The sequence below is a fragment of the Camelina sativa genome, chromosome 11, assembly GCF_030686135.1.
Source record: "Camelina sativa cultivar CO46 ecotype springtype chromosome 11, ASM3068613v1".
Lineage (NCBI taxonomy): Eukaryota > Viridiplantae > Streptophyta > Magnoliopsida > Brassicales > Brassicaceae > Camelina > Camelina sativa.
In genome coordinates, this window is record NC_141890.1 from 17,635,801 (window position 1) to 17,649,786 (window position 13,986).

The 13,986-nt window shown below is 38.9% G+C and overlaps 2 protein-coding genes across 3 annotated transcripts; both read left to right on the forward strand.

Moving 5' to 3' along the window:
- The first annotated feature begins 5,663 nt into the window (after positions 1-5,663).
- LOC104723769 (disease resistance protein RML1A) lies at positions 5,664-8,637 on the forward strand. 2 transcript variants are annotated; one of them, XM_010442170.3, is made up of 5 exons: positions 5,664-6,256; positions 6,335-7,430; positions 7,526-7,822; positions 7,912-8,182; positions 8,328-8,637. In XM_010442170.3, the coding sequence occupies exons 1-5, from the start codon at positions 5,778-5,780 to the stop codon at positions 8,330-8,332; spliced, it is 2,148 nt and encodes a 715-aa protein (XP_010440472.1). In that variant the 5' UTR covers positions 5,664-5,777; the 3' UTR covers positions 8,333-8,637. The 2 variants fall into 2 exon arrangements, with proteins under 2 accessions (XP_010440472.1, XP_010440468.1); XM_010442166.3 differs by having other exon boundaries at positions 7,912-8,637.
- Positions 8,638-11,098: 2,461 nt separating this feature from the next.
- Positions 11,099-12,343, forward strand: LOC147934169 (uncharacterized). The gene has a single exon (XM_087472528.1). The coding sequence runs from the start codon at positions 11,099-11,101 to the stop codon at positions 12,341-12,343; it is 1,245 nt and encodes a 414-aa protein (XP_087328654.1).
- Positions 12,344-13,986: the final 1,643 nt, after the last annotated feature.

Consider the following 13,986-nt stretch of genomic DNA (forward strand, 5'->3'; position numbering starts at 1 on the left):
AAATAGCTTACGGTGATATTCAGTTGTCCCAACAAGTTCGTGTAACTCTTTACACAAATCATCTTCTTCAACCTTGTTTCTCCTGGTCTTAGAAACACATATGAAGACCTTTACTTAATTCCCTTGTTTCTCACAACAGCTCCACCTAGAACCAGAACTTTTGATTCACCCACAGGTAACACATGATTTGCTTGTAGAACTTTGGTCTTGAAAACCTTTAGAAAAGTAAAGCCTAAGATATCAACCTCTCAGCACAAACCATCATAACCTCTTCCATGGCTTCTTATAAGTACCACAGACCTGTTATCATGATTGTACATCACTGTATTCGTCTGCAACCATATTCACTTGGTCGACCTTTGATTCTTCTCATGTGCACTGAGCTTGAACCAAACTTCCTTGAATCCCATGCAGAACACATGAATCATACATGCTTCAAGCATGAAACAATCTCTAATTCATCCTGTAATACAATCTCAACCCAATGCATTACTCCTGAGATTGAGTTTACATCCCATCTGTTTAACCATCTGCTTATGAACCCAGTCTGTATGATCTTACATACAAACTCTTGCTCAACCTCATGTTAAAACGGATGTACGACCAACAGCTTTTGAACCTCTGCTAGTCTCCTTGTAACATACTTTAGTGCTTCACTCTAGAATCCATGAAGTCACACCTGTTGTAACATACCTCTGCAATAGTTTTTCACTTTTACAGACCTTACCAAGAAGAACCTTGGTACCAGCATCATACTTTTTCTCACCATTCATCAATACAACTTGACATGTCTTCACCATTGATGAATCCTCACTTAACCTGCATGTAAGTGACTCTCCTGAGAAACTTAATGATGCTGCTAGACCCACTAATCTTCTACTAGTCTTGTCTATCATAACCTGCATCTTTAACCACTAGAGATCTACTTGAATCTTCCCCTTATACTCACATGCTTCCTTAATAAGTGTCAACAAAACACTTAAACTTCCTGCAAGTGATACCTTCAGAAGATTCATCCACCAGATCATCTCTGTAGATGCAAACACGCGAACCAAAACTTTTCTGTTTCTGATTCTCTTCTCAATGCAAAACCTAACCCCAGTCACCTTGCACCAGCCTTGTAGATTCTTGCACCTACTTGCAAACTCTTGCACAATCCTGCAACGTCTACAAAAGTTTTCTAGAGATTTTAAGTCACCTTGTAGAGCAAACTCCACCTTGACAAAGATAATATCACTGACTACAACTTCGATTGTGGGTACTTTTCTGCATTCTCATTCACTGTAAACCTACCTAGATTGTAGTCCTTTCAAATCTCTAACAAACTGATCCATTCCTGAGACTTAACCATTCACCCAACACCTCTCAAATCTGACAACTTCCACACAAATTTCATGGTCCATTCATACTCATCTGAATCTTCGACACAACTAGCTGACCTAACAACCCTCTTACACAGATTCAACTCTGAAGGCGTCCCTTAGTAAATCTGTGACTCATGTAGTTGTACCTTCAACCAATTCATGAACACGACCACATAGACTTTCACCAACCAAAAACTGACTATTCAATAGTTGAAGACGTCTACATCCTTTTGTTCTCCCAATGTCTAGATTCCTTAAACTGAATTCAGAGGCTTCAAAACAGAATAACACATGTACCTTATGATTACAGTGGAAAACTGAACTCCTGTTTTGATAAGTTTTGAGCCTTATGGATGATGCTTCAATTCCTTCTTCAAAGCCAAGTGCAAATCACCTTCACACATCCATCCATGAACCTGAATCAAACACTGCAGATAACTCCACCTTAAACCAACCCCATAATTGATTTAACCTTCGAGTCTTCTACAACAGTCTTTGGATCCTCCTTGTATGTTTACAACGTCATGCCTAAGTATGTGAAATCCTGAGCCCGAGCTCTGATACCACTTGTTGAGAATCGCAGACCCCGATTCACCTCTGTAGTGAACCGCATACCGCGACTCTGCCCCTACTCGTCTTCTACTTCACAGATTAGTTTGCATAACATAAACATAACACAGAGATTTAACGAGTTCCCCTCATTTGGAGGGTACATCTCGTGTGGGAACCTTCTCCCACAAACATCCACTATCAATCAACCAAGATTTTACACTAGTGTTTCATATACAAGCTTAGAGAACTAACAACTACAAAGAAACCTGAAGAAGAAAATACATAGTAGATCTAGCTTTTTTTCTTCCCCTCTCTCTGTCTCTGGTTCAGCTCTCCCCTCCATGTATAACCCTGAAACACCTCCAGAACCCCAAAGAAGCAGCTCCACCTTTGCCTCTCATCAGAGTGTCCTGAAGACACCTTAAATCTAGACAAGGTTCTGTCCGGCTCTCAGCCCTTCAACTCCAGCCAAGCTTCTGCTCCTTTATCATGGTTCTACGCACAACTTCAAGCTCCATGTACGACGCCCTGCGCTTGCTCTCTGCACTGCGCCCTGCATCTCTGCGTCTGCCCTGCACAGCACAGCGCTGTGCCCTACAGCCGTCACCAGCGTACCACCAGCTTCTTTAGTGCGTGCTCTTCGTGCATGTCCTGTTTTTTCAATCCTACCTTCCTTTGTATAGTGAAACCCTAGAGCTTATGTCGGTTTAGTCCTGCATACCACACAACCCGGATCCTGTATGGGCTTCACATCAATATAGGCCCAATTCATGGTTCAGACCAAATAAACCCATATGAAGCAAACATTTACAACAAAAACGTTTCTAAAACATCCTAATTTAGAACCAAGTTCTATCTCTCACGGTGTCTAGAACATATATTAACTAGGACTTAGACCCCTCGCGATGTCGCGGGAAAAGTATTTCAAAACAAGTTAAATTAATTTCAAATTTAAAATTATATATTATAAAATTATTTAAAAATATATGCTAAATAACAAAGTTAATAATTATTTCAAAAGAAGAAAATAATAAATAGAGCTAAAACTTCATAAATGTTAAACATATATAAATGTGAATTTAAAAAAACACAACCAACAAAATAAAAAACTTATAATAAAAAAATAATATGGTAAAAGAACTCAACTCTAGATAAAAATTATTAAATGAAAAGTCATAATGAATCGAGACAACTCTACTTGTATCAAGGCAAATTATTAATAATTTGTATGTATTATAAGTATAAGATATTTTATGAAATTTATTGTAAAGAATAACAAACATCATAAGAGTTATTGATATTTATATTACGCATAAACAAATATTACGACGAAGTGATCCTAAATGAGAATATCAAATAAAAAAATATAATAAGTAAAATATTTTTCTGATAGAATAATTTTAAAAGTAAAATAAGTTTCATCTTGAGTGAAAATATATCAACCAATAATTATAATAAAAAATACACAAGTTCTAAAAATAAAAGATAAAATAGTTAAATCTTAAAAACACATATTTTACGAAAAGTGACGATAAATAAATGCAATTGTAAGTTATATAACTAAAGCAATTAAATTTTTATATTATATAATCATTTCTAACTTTAGTTAGATTATAGAATCATCTTTAGTTAGATTATTTAGATTCAGCATAAAACGAAAAATTTGTGTCAGCGAATAAAAATTTATTAATTTGTTAGTTATCTAAAAAGGAGACAACATAAATATTTAAATAAACATAAATCTTAGAACGAAAAGTTGTAAATAAGATATATTGAAAAAACATAACTCTATAATAAACATAAACAACCGTATGATTTTCTTTTATAATAAAAAACACAACTCTACAATAAACATAAGCAAACATATGAGTTTTTTTTAAAAAGAAAAAAATTAGTTAGCGAAAAGATACGACGAAAATTTGAAAATGTTACTTGTATTTATTCAGATTATTATTATTATATAGTTTTTTTTTTTTGGAATCCTCCAAAACACAACGGATGGAGGTGTTTTTAAGTATATAAAGGTATGTCCAGTGGAGAATTCTGTAAGGATGCTCAACAAAATTTAATTAATAAAAATATTAAAAACTAAAGAAAGAGAAAGAAAGTTTCTCGAATTGGACTTTTATAAATGTTTTTTAACCACTACTATAGTACACACATGTTAGTTATTTAGTAGTCATTTCAATTAAAAAAATAAAAAAAGTTTATAATTAAATACTATTTCTTTTTTTGGAGAAACGTTAATCGCTTGTAGCGATGGATTTGGTCTAAGGATTTAGCGTTCTATCAGTTAAGGGCTTGACTGGTTCAAACGCTGTGGTTGCAGTTGCGGTTGTGGAAGATTGCGCAAGCGGGCGATTGCGGTTTCAAATGTTATTAAGCATTTTGAACGACTGGTTTAGCAGTTTAAAATTGGTGCGTTTGCGGGAGATTTACGACTGGTTGACTAGCGTATGCAATAGCGATTGGAACATAATAAATGTGATATATAATATATAAATGTTTAAAAACACAAAATTTTTAATTAAACTTGATTTATAATTTAAATTTATTAAAAAATACTAAAATAATTATTCAAAAAACAAATAAATTTCATATTGAAATACTTCTTCTTTTATGCATTTGGCTTTTCACCAAAAATTTAATCAGGTAATTTGATAAATGACAAAACATATGCTTTAGATCGTAGATCTTTTCTCTTTTCTCTTCGATCGTGGGTCAATATTTGCATCGGTAGGAATGGTTAAGTGAGAGTTGAGAAGAGTCACTGGTGATTTGTTTTAATATTTTTCACAAATAATCTTATTTTTTAAAAATTTCTGATGAAATATTATATTTATTTAGATTTTTTTGAACTTATGTGCGATGTGTCATTAAATTTACATCAAACTTTCTGGGTTATTGTTAATTGGAATATTATTTTCTTCTAATTGTTTATTTTATAATGTCTGTAATCGTATCTGTACTTCATTTTCTCCCATCCTTAATGAGTAAAATGGTTAGATAGAAGATATAACACAAAAGAATTTAATTATTATTGATTTCTTTTAAGTTTTTTATTAAAAAAAAAAATCCAACCGCAATCACCCGCAACCGCAAACGTTTGCGAGAAACACCTTTTGGAATTCAGTGATTTGAAACGGTTGGAAGCGATTAAGAGCGATTAGAAACGTTTTATGTGATTAGTTCTAATCGTTAGCAACCGCTACCACCCACAAACGCAGCGTTTATAGGAGATAACAGGAGAACCAGTCAACACCTAAATCTTTTTCACCTGGATAGATAAACTAAGATTTCAAATTTTTTATTATATTCAAATCTCGAATAATATATCAAAGCGTCCAAGCATAATGAAATGAAATTTTATAAAATATATATATAATCGTGCACTCTAATACTATTTTTAAGCTTACAATAATTAATCCACGACGTGAGTGCAAACATTTTAGAAGTAAACTGGATCCTTCGACATATATAAAAAACAAAAAAAAAAAAAAAAAGACGAAAAGATAATTCCAAAGTATTTATTTTACTAATACTAACATATATATATATATATATATATATATATATCCTTTTCTTGGTATATAAAACGCACAGTCAGACCATAGAAATGATCAGTGCTAGCAAAACGTGTTTTTATTCCTTGACTCGAATTGCCCGTAATATAATTTTAACTTCAAAAGTCTTCTATTTCGGTATTAGCACCATAATAAAATTAACTTTATCTCTCTCTAACTCAGAAGTCAAAAGTCAATATAATGGATACGCGTTTTTCAATTGCTTTTTCATATACGGCTCATCCAGAAACAATATTTGTGTATATGTGATCTTGAACGTTTCTCGCCATTTTATCTCATGGCTTCTTCTTCTTCTTCCTCTTCTTCGTCCCGCACCTGGAGATACCGCGTCTTTGCGAGCTTCCACGGAGCTGATGTCCGCAAAACATTTCTGAGTCATTTACGTAAAGAGTTTAACTACAATGGGATCACGATGTTCGATGATCAAGGGATTGAGAGAAGCCAAATCATCGCACCTGCTCTCACACAAGCGATTAGGGAATCAAGAATCTCAATCGTCTTACTATCAAAGAACTATGCTTCTTCGAGCTGGTGCTTGGACGAGTTGTTGGAGATTATCGAGTGTAAGGAAGCTATGGGACAAATAGTGATGACGGTCTTTTATGGAGTAGATCCATTTGATGTGCGGAAACAGACGGGAGAGTTTGGTAAGGCTTTCGTTCAAACGTGTGCCCGAAGTAAGAAAGAGAAGAGGCGAAGATGGAGTCAAGCTTTGAACCATGTGGGAAACATAGCTGGAGAACACTTCCAAAACTGGTTTGTTTTTTTTTTTTTGTTCCTTTTAATTAATTTGAGATTGTTTCTTTTTTGAAATTATTCTTTCTCACTTGTTAGGGACAATGAATCAAAGATGATTGAAAAGATTTCCAGAGATATTTCAAACAAACTAAACACTACAATCGCCAGAGATTTTGACGATATGGTTGGACTTGAAGCACACTTGGAGAAAATGAAGTATTTATTAGATTTAGATTATGAGGATGGAGCTTTGATAGTTGGGATATGTGGCCCTGCAGGCATTGGTAAGACTACCATTGCCAGAGCTTTACATAGTCTACTCTCAAGTAGTTTCCAGCTTAGTTGTTTTGTGGAGAATCTTAGAGGAAGCTATAATAGTGGTCTTGACGAGTATGGCTTGAAGCTGCGTTTACAAGAGCAGCTTCTATCAAAGATTTTAAACCAAAATGGTATGAGGATATACCATTTAGGTGCAATACAAGAAAGGCTATGCGACCAAAAAGTGTTTATCATTCTTGATGATGTGAATGATCTAAAGCAATTGGAGGCTTTGGCTAATGAGACTAGTTGGTTTGGTCCGGGGAGTAGGATCGTTGTGACCACAGAAGATCAAGAGATTTTGAGGCAACATGGTATCAACAATACTTACCATGTGGGTTTTCCATCTATAGACAAAGCTCTTGAGATCTTTTGTCTATATGCTTTTAGAAAAAGCTCTCCACCTGATGGTTTCAAAAATCTTACAGAAAGAGTAATAAGTATTTTTGATAACCTTCCATTGGCTCTGCGTGTCATGGGCTCATGTTTACGTGGGAAGGGGGAGGGTGAGTGGGAAGCTCTATTGGACAGGCTAGAAACTAGCATTGATCGAAATATCGAGGGAGCACTTAGAGTTGGGTATGATAGTTTACATGAGGAAGAACAATCTCTATTTCTCTACATTGCGGTCTTTTTCAACTACCACAAAGATGATCATGTGATTGCAATGCTCGCTGACAGTAACTTGGATGTCAAAAATGGGTTGAAAATCCTAACCAATAAATCACTTATTTATACATCTACTAGTGGAACAATAGTAATGCACAAATTACTACAACTAGTGGGTAGACAACAAATTCATAGACAAGAGCCTTGGAAACGCAACATCTTAATTGATGCAGATGAGATTTGTTATGTCCTCGAGAATGATAAAGTAAGTTTTTTACTTCGATTTGAATTATTATTTGGTAAAGGTTTGCATTTTTTCCGTTGTACTAAGAAATTGTTCATTTGGAGTATATATTTTAGGATACAAGAGCTGCTTTAGGCATATCCCTTGATACATCTCGAATCAACAAAGTTTTCATAAATGAGGGAGCTTTCAAAAGAATGTGTAATCTTCGATTCCTAAGTATCTACAATACAAGAAATGTAAAAAATGATCGAGTGGGCATACATGAAGACTTAGAGTTTCCACCTCATCTAAGGTTACTTCGCTGGAAAGCATATCCAAGAAATGCTTTTCCTACTACATTTCATCCAGAATATCTTATAGAGCTTGATTTGCAAGAGAGCCATCTTGAGAAGCTTTGGCAAGGAACACAGGTTAAATTATCTACTTGGAATATAAATATGTACATTTACTTTCTCATTATGTTCTAATGTTTTTTCTTTGCTTGTGTTTTAATACTCAGCCACTTACAAATCTCAAGAAAATGGATTTGACACGATCCTCTCATTTAAAGGAACTTCCAGATCTTTCAAATGCTACAAATCTCGAGAGATTGGAACTGAGCCATTGCAAGAGTTTGGTAGAGATTCCTTCCTCCTTTTCGGAACTTAGAAAACTACAGACGTTGGTAATACACAACTGCACAAAGCTAGAAGTTGTTCCAACTCTCATCAATTTGGCGTCTCTTAATTTCGTCAACATGTATGGATGCCCACAAATGAAAAAATTTCCAGGTATTTCTACGCATATCTCAAGACTCGTTATAGATGACACATTGGTAGAAGAACTACCTACATCAATAATGCTTTGCACTCGTCTTACGCCTCTCCTTATAAGAGGTAGTGGAAACCTTAAGACACTAACATATCTCCCTGAAAGTCTAACGTATCTAGACCTAAGGTGTACGGGCATTGAGAAGATTCCAGATTGGATCAAAGATCTGCATGCGCTAAACTGCCTTCATATAGGGGGATGTAGAAAACTGAAATCGCTGCCACAGCTTCCTCTTAGGCTCACAGTGGCGGATCCAGGAGAAAAATTTACATGGGGCACAGCTGATGAATACTAATAAAGAATTTTTTTTTAGAAATATTAAGACAAGGCCAAAACATAAAATATGATAAACAATTGTAGATGAGAGGCATTGAACCCTCCACCTTTGACATAATATGTGGCACTTTTTACCAAATGTGCTAAGATATTTTATACACAATAGATCAAACTGAAGAATTATCAAGAATGAGTGTGGGGCACGTGCCCCACCTCCTTTACACATAGATCCGCCCCTGTAGGCTCATGTGGTTAAATGCATGTGACTGTGAATCACTGGAGAGTATAACTTTCGCCTTAAGCTTAAGTTCATATGTGGACTACAATTTCACCAATTGCTTTAAACTGAACCAAGAAGCACGAAGAGACATTATCCAACAATCCTTCTTTCAAAGATTGAGAGTTTTACCAGGAAGTGAAGTTCCCGCGACGTTCGAGCACCAAGCTAACGGGAATTTCTTGACCATTCATCCAGAGAGTGATACACATTTTATTGCATCCACAAGATTTAAAGCATGCATCGTGATTTCCCCTACAGGGGTGATCAGTGAGGAGACAAGGCGTATCAGTTTATTGTGTCATCTCATAAACAAAAATGGTGACTCCATCAACAAAGTTTATCATTCTTTTAGCTTACCTGAACAGTCCCCTAACATACAATCGGAACATCTTTGTTTATTTCACAATGACTTGCTCGAAACAGATAGTTGTTTTGAAGTGGACGACAATGAGATATTGTTCGAATTTAGTTGCACACCCTCTGACGTCTATGAGATTGTTCAATGTGGTGTTGGAATATATGAATAAATTCAACAACAGAGCGACTGGAGCAATGCATCTGAAAATATTTTTAAAGACTGGACCGACTAGTTGACTTCCTCTCAAAGTTGACTTTTTTCTCTCAACCACGCGATCTTCTTCTTTCACCACCCACCTTCGCCGATCTCGGCGTCGGTCACCTCTGCCCATCATGGGCAAAAACAAAACTAAGAAAAAGCCCCCCCCCCGAGGTATCCCCACTGGGTCCGCCTCTTCCGTCTCTTCCCCGCCGTCGTCTACCCCACCTGAAACTCAAATCTCAGCTGGGGAGACCTCTTCGTCAAAAGTGTTGCCTGCGTCTCCAGTGAGGTCAGCCAACAAAGAATCCCCTGTCACTAGCATAGCCCCGACCCTCGAGGCAAACAAAGTAGCAAATGAAATCCCTAGATCCCCAATTTCTAGGGTTGAAACCATTCCAGCTGTAAATCTGGGAATTGTACCCCCAACTGTCGCCGCAACCACAATTGTAGGGATTGTAGGAGCCGCAACATGTGCAGAGGAGGTGATTCCAGCTAAGACATCAATTGAGTCAGCGAATCCTCTCCAGAAAGAGGACTTCCCCTGGAAAGACCTAGTTAAAGATTCGGCTAGCCATCTCCGAAGGAAAGGTATCCCATTCACCCTGGAATTTGGAGAAGCCTGTGTGACAATACCGAATACCGTTATCGAAAAAAACAAGAAGGCCTGGGATAGCTTCATTCTTGGCCAATTCTACGAGGAACCTCCTTCGCGTGGGGCAGTTCATGCTATAGTCAATGGTATATGGAGTAAGCAGAGAAGAGACATCACTGTCTCTAAAATGGAAGGGCACTCCTTCCTTTTCAAGGTCCCATGTCCCAACGCCAGAAGAAGAATTCTCAGTCAATGTCTATGGCAAGTAGACGGCCAGACAATGTTCGTTGCCAAATGGACTCCTGATGTAACACCCAAGAAGTCGGAGCTGTCTTTAGTTCCCGTTTGGCTCGATTTTCATGGCGTCCCGCTTGAGTTTTTCAATAGGGAGGGCCTTGAACACATAGTAGGCTTGGTAGGACATCCGATATGTCTCCATCCCCAAACAGAGAAGCTACTCAATATTGAGGTTGCGAAGGTGTACACTGTCATTGATCCACGTAAGCCCCTTCCGGAAGCGGTGAATGCACGTTTCGAATCAGGCCAGATCAAGAGAATACGTGTTTCGAGTCCTTGGCTCCCAGCAGTATGTAGTCACTGTAAGAAGGTGGGTCATACTATCTCTCGTTGCGCCTCTGCCCCAACTCTATGTAATTTGTGCGGATCAGTGAAACATTCTGAGGCATCCTGCCCAAGAGCAAAGAAAGATAAGAAAAGTGGTAAGGCGCCTATCCTCAGCCAGCTCCCGATCGTTGAGATGGTTGCCCCCCAGAACTCTGTGCTTACGCCAACAGTCATGAATCCTGCTGAAAAGCCTTCAGCTCTTGGAAATCAACTGTCGGGTGCAACAAGTCCTAAGCATACCCGTGTAGCTCCTCAGCCGTCCTATCATCGTCCAACCCCCACCTTCTCCCAGGTTCTGAAATCGGATGCTGGCAAGATCTGTGTTGACCTGTCATCCAATCTTTTCAGTCATCTGTCTCCTCCCATGGGACAGGAAAACCAGAATGATAATTACTCCGAGTCAGATAGTATCTCGGGAGATGAAGATAATCTGGATGCAGAATCTGACAGATTTCTTAAAGTCATCTCCAAAAGGATCTTGAAGAAACAAAGTGTCAAAGCAAGGGCTAGAGGCCCTTTATCCCTCTAAACCCATATCCGCTTATATGGATATTTTTTGTCGTAATGTAAGAGGTCTAAACGACCCTATAAAGCGAAGAAGCCTTAGGAATTGGATAAAGCTTCATAAACCTCTTTTTGGCGGTATAGTAGAAACTCGAGTTAAACCTGACAAAGCGCAGCGTATCATGTCTTCTGTGGCTTCAGGTTGGAATTATGCGGATAACTATGACTTCTCTGAACTTGGGAAGATCTGGGTCTTTTGGCACCCTACGGTGCAGGTAACAGTTTTGTCTAAGTCCCTCCAGATGCTGGTCTGCGAGGTGAAGTTACCTTCTGTCAGTATGGAGATAATTGTCTCCGTTGTGTATGCGTCTGCTTACTGTAGTGAAGAGAGGAAAGCTCTTTGGCAGGAAATTCAGGAACTCTCATCTTCTCCTATCATCAGCAACAAGCCTTGGGTAGTCATTGGTGACTTCAACCAAATTCTGCACGCTCATGAACACTCCCCGTCTTCGTCACTCCTGCCTTCTCGAGGTATGCGGGAATTCAAGTCCTGTCTGACCATTTCCAAGTTAGGTGATCTTCCATTCTATGGAAACACCTTCACTTGGACAAACAATCATGAAGTGGGGCTTGTTGCAAAGAAGCTGGACAGAATTCTCGTCAATGATGACTGGCTTCATTATTTTCCAACCTCCATGGGGATATTTGGGGAACCGGGTTTCTCAGATCATAGCCCGTGTTGTGTAGTTTTGGACCCTGCGAAGCCGAAGCTAAGAACCCCATTCAAATTTCAATCTTTCCTCAACCGCAACCCAGATTTTCCCCATCTAATCAGATTATGGTGGAGTGCTTTCAACTTCGACTGTTCCAAGATGCTGTGTCTTTCCAAGAAGCTAAAGGAACTCAAAAGCATCATAAAGGACTTTGCGAAGGATAACTATTCGGGTATTGAACAGAGAGTCAAGGAGGCCTATGAGGAACTACAAAATTGTCAGAGAGTTCTTTTAGCCTGCCCGACTGCACAGGCCCTCGAAAGGGAGAAAATTGCTCAAAAGAACTGGAGCACGTTATCTCAAGCTGAAGAATCCTATCTTAGACAAAAAGCCAGAATATGCTGGCTTGAAGAGGGGGATACAAATACGAAGTTTTTTTACAGAGTAATTTGTACCCGCCAAGCTCAAAATCAGATTCTCTACCTGATTGATGAGAATGACCAACTAGTGGACTCAAAACAAGGCATCCAGGAACTGGCTGTCAACTACTACCAAAATTTCTTTGGTTCCTAGTCCTCTGCTCATCCTCCTTCAGTTGAGACGATGGCTGCTCTCATTCCCCAACGATGCACCTCCTCTGCGTTACGGATTCTCTCTGCTCCTGTAACCCCATCAGATATCAAACAAGCGGTCTTCTCCCTCCCTAAAAACAAGGCTCCTGGACCCGATGGATATCCCGTAGACTTCTTTACTGCTCATTGGGACATCGTGGGTCCTGACCTCACTGCTGCAGTTCTCGAGTTCTTTCAGTCTGGAAGCTTACTCAAGCAATGGAACTCCACACTACTAACTCTCATCCCCAAGAGTACTAACGCCTCAAAAATGAGTGATTTTAGACCCATTGCTTGCTGCAACACCGTCTATAAGGTTGTGTCTAAGATCTTGGCTAACAGATTAAAGACTGTGATGCCTGAACTCATTGCAAACTCCTAGTCTGCCTTCATTTCGGGTCGCCTTCTAGTGGAAAACGTTCTTCTAGCAACCGAACTGGTCCAGGGTTTTAACCAGAAAAATATTTCAGAAAGAGGTATGCTTAAAGTCGATCTGAAGAAAGCATTTGATTCTGTCCATTGGGATTTCGTCATCAACGCTATGAAAGCCATGGAGTTCCCAGATCATTTCGTTAACCTGATAAGAGAATGCATCACAACTCCTTCCTTCTCAGTGGCCATTAACGGTGAATCATGTGGATATTTCAAGGGTGCTAAAGGGCTAAGACAGGGTGACTCAATCTCACCATATCTGTTCACGATAGTCATTGAGGTCTTCTCGCAGATGCTAAATAATAGTTATGATGCTAACCTCATCGGCCATCATCCTTCAGGTTTGAACCCTCAGATCACTCATTTGGCTTTCGCAGATGACATAATGATTTTCTTTGATGGAAAATACGGATCGCTGCAAAATATTACAAAGGTCCTTAAGGATTTCTCTGAGCTATCAGGACTCCACATGAACGTTGACAAGACAAAGCTGTACCTAGCAGGAGTGAACCAACCTGAAACCACTCGGATCTCTTCCATTGGATACAGGCTCGGTTCACTCCCCATCCGGTATCTTGGCTTACCTCTGATGCACAGTAAGCTCCGGACTGCAGAGTATAGCCCTTTGATTGATGGGATAATAGCTCGCCTTTCATCTTGGTCTACCCGAGCTCTGTCGTATGCTGGAAGAAGGGAGCTAATAGCCACAGTTATTTATGGCACAGTTATTTTTGGGCCTCTGCCTTCTTGCTCCCCAAAGGATGCTTGAATTGCATTGAGAGCCTTTCTGCTAATTTCTTATGGTCGGGGGATATTCATAAAAAATCAAGCGCGAAGGTTGCTTGGAGCACTCTCTGTTTACCTAAACAAGAAGGGGGACTTGGTTTTCGTCGCCTCTCCACTTGGAACAAGACCCTCTGTCTGAAGCTCCTTTGGCGTCTGCTTTCAGTCACGGACTCTCTATGGGTGGATTGGATCAGAAACAATAAGATCAAGGATGATGTCTTCTGGCAAATTGACGAAAAGTTGCAGATTTCCTGGACTTGGAAAGCTCTGCTCCAGCTTCGGCCTCTAGCCATCAGATTTCTAAAGTGCGAATTGGGTAATGGTCAGCAGGCGAGTTTCTGGTATGATCATTGGACCCCGTTTGGCCAGTTAATCCACTTCCTGGGT

What these genes read in the sequence shown, in the direction of transcription:
- LOC104723769 (XM_010442166.3), top strand. Translation starts at nt 5,778, where the DNA reads ATGGCTTCTTCTTCTTCTTCCTCTTCTTCGTCCCGCACCTGGAGATAC. An exon ending in ATGTCCTCGAGAATGATAAA is followed by an intron (nt 7,431 to 7,525) that starts GTAAGTTTTTTA and finishes TATATATTTTAG; the next exon opens with GATACAAGAGCTGCTTTAGG. An exon ending in AGCTTTGGCAAGGAACACAG is followed by an intron (nt 7,823 to 7,911) that starts GTTAAATTATCT and finishes TTTAATACTCAG; the next exon opens with CCACTTACAAATCTCAAGAA.
- LOC147934169 (XM_087472528.1), top strand. Translation starts at nt 11,099, where the DNA reads ATGGATATTTTTTGTCGTAATGTAAGAGGTCTAAACGACCCTATAAAG.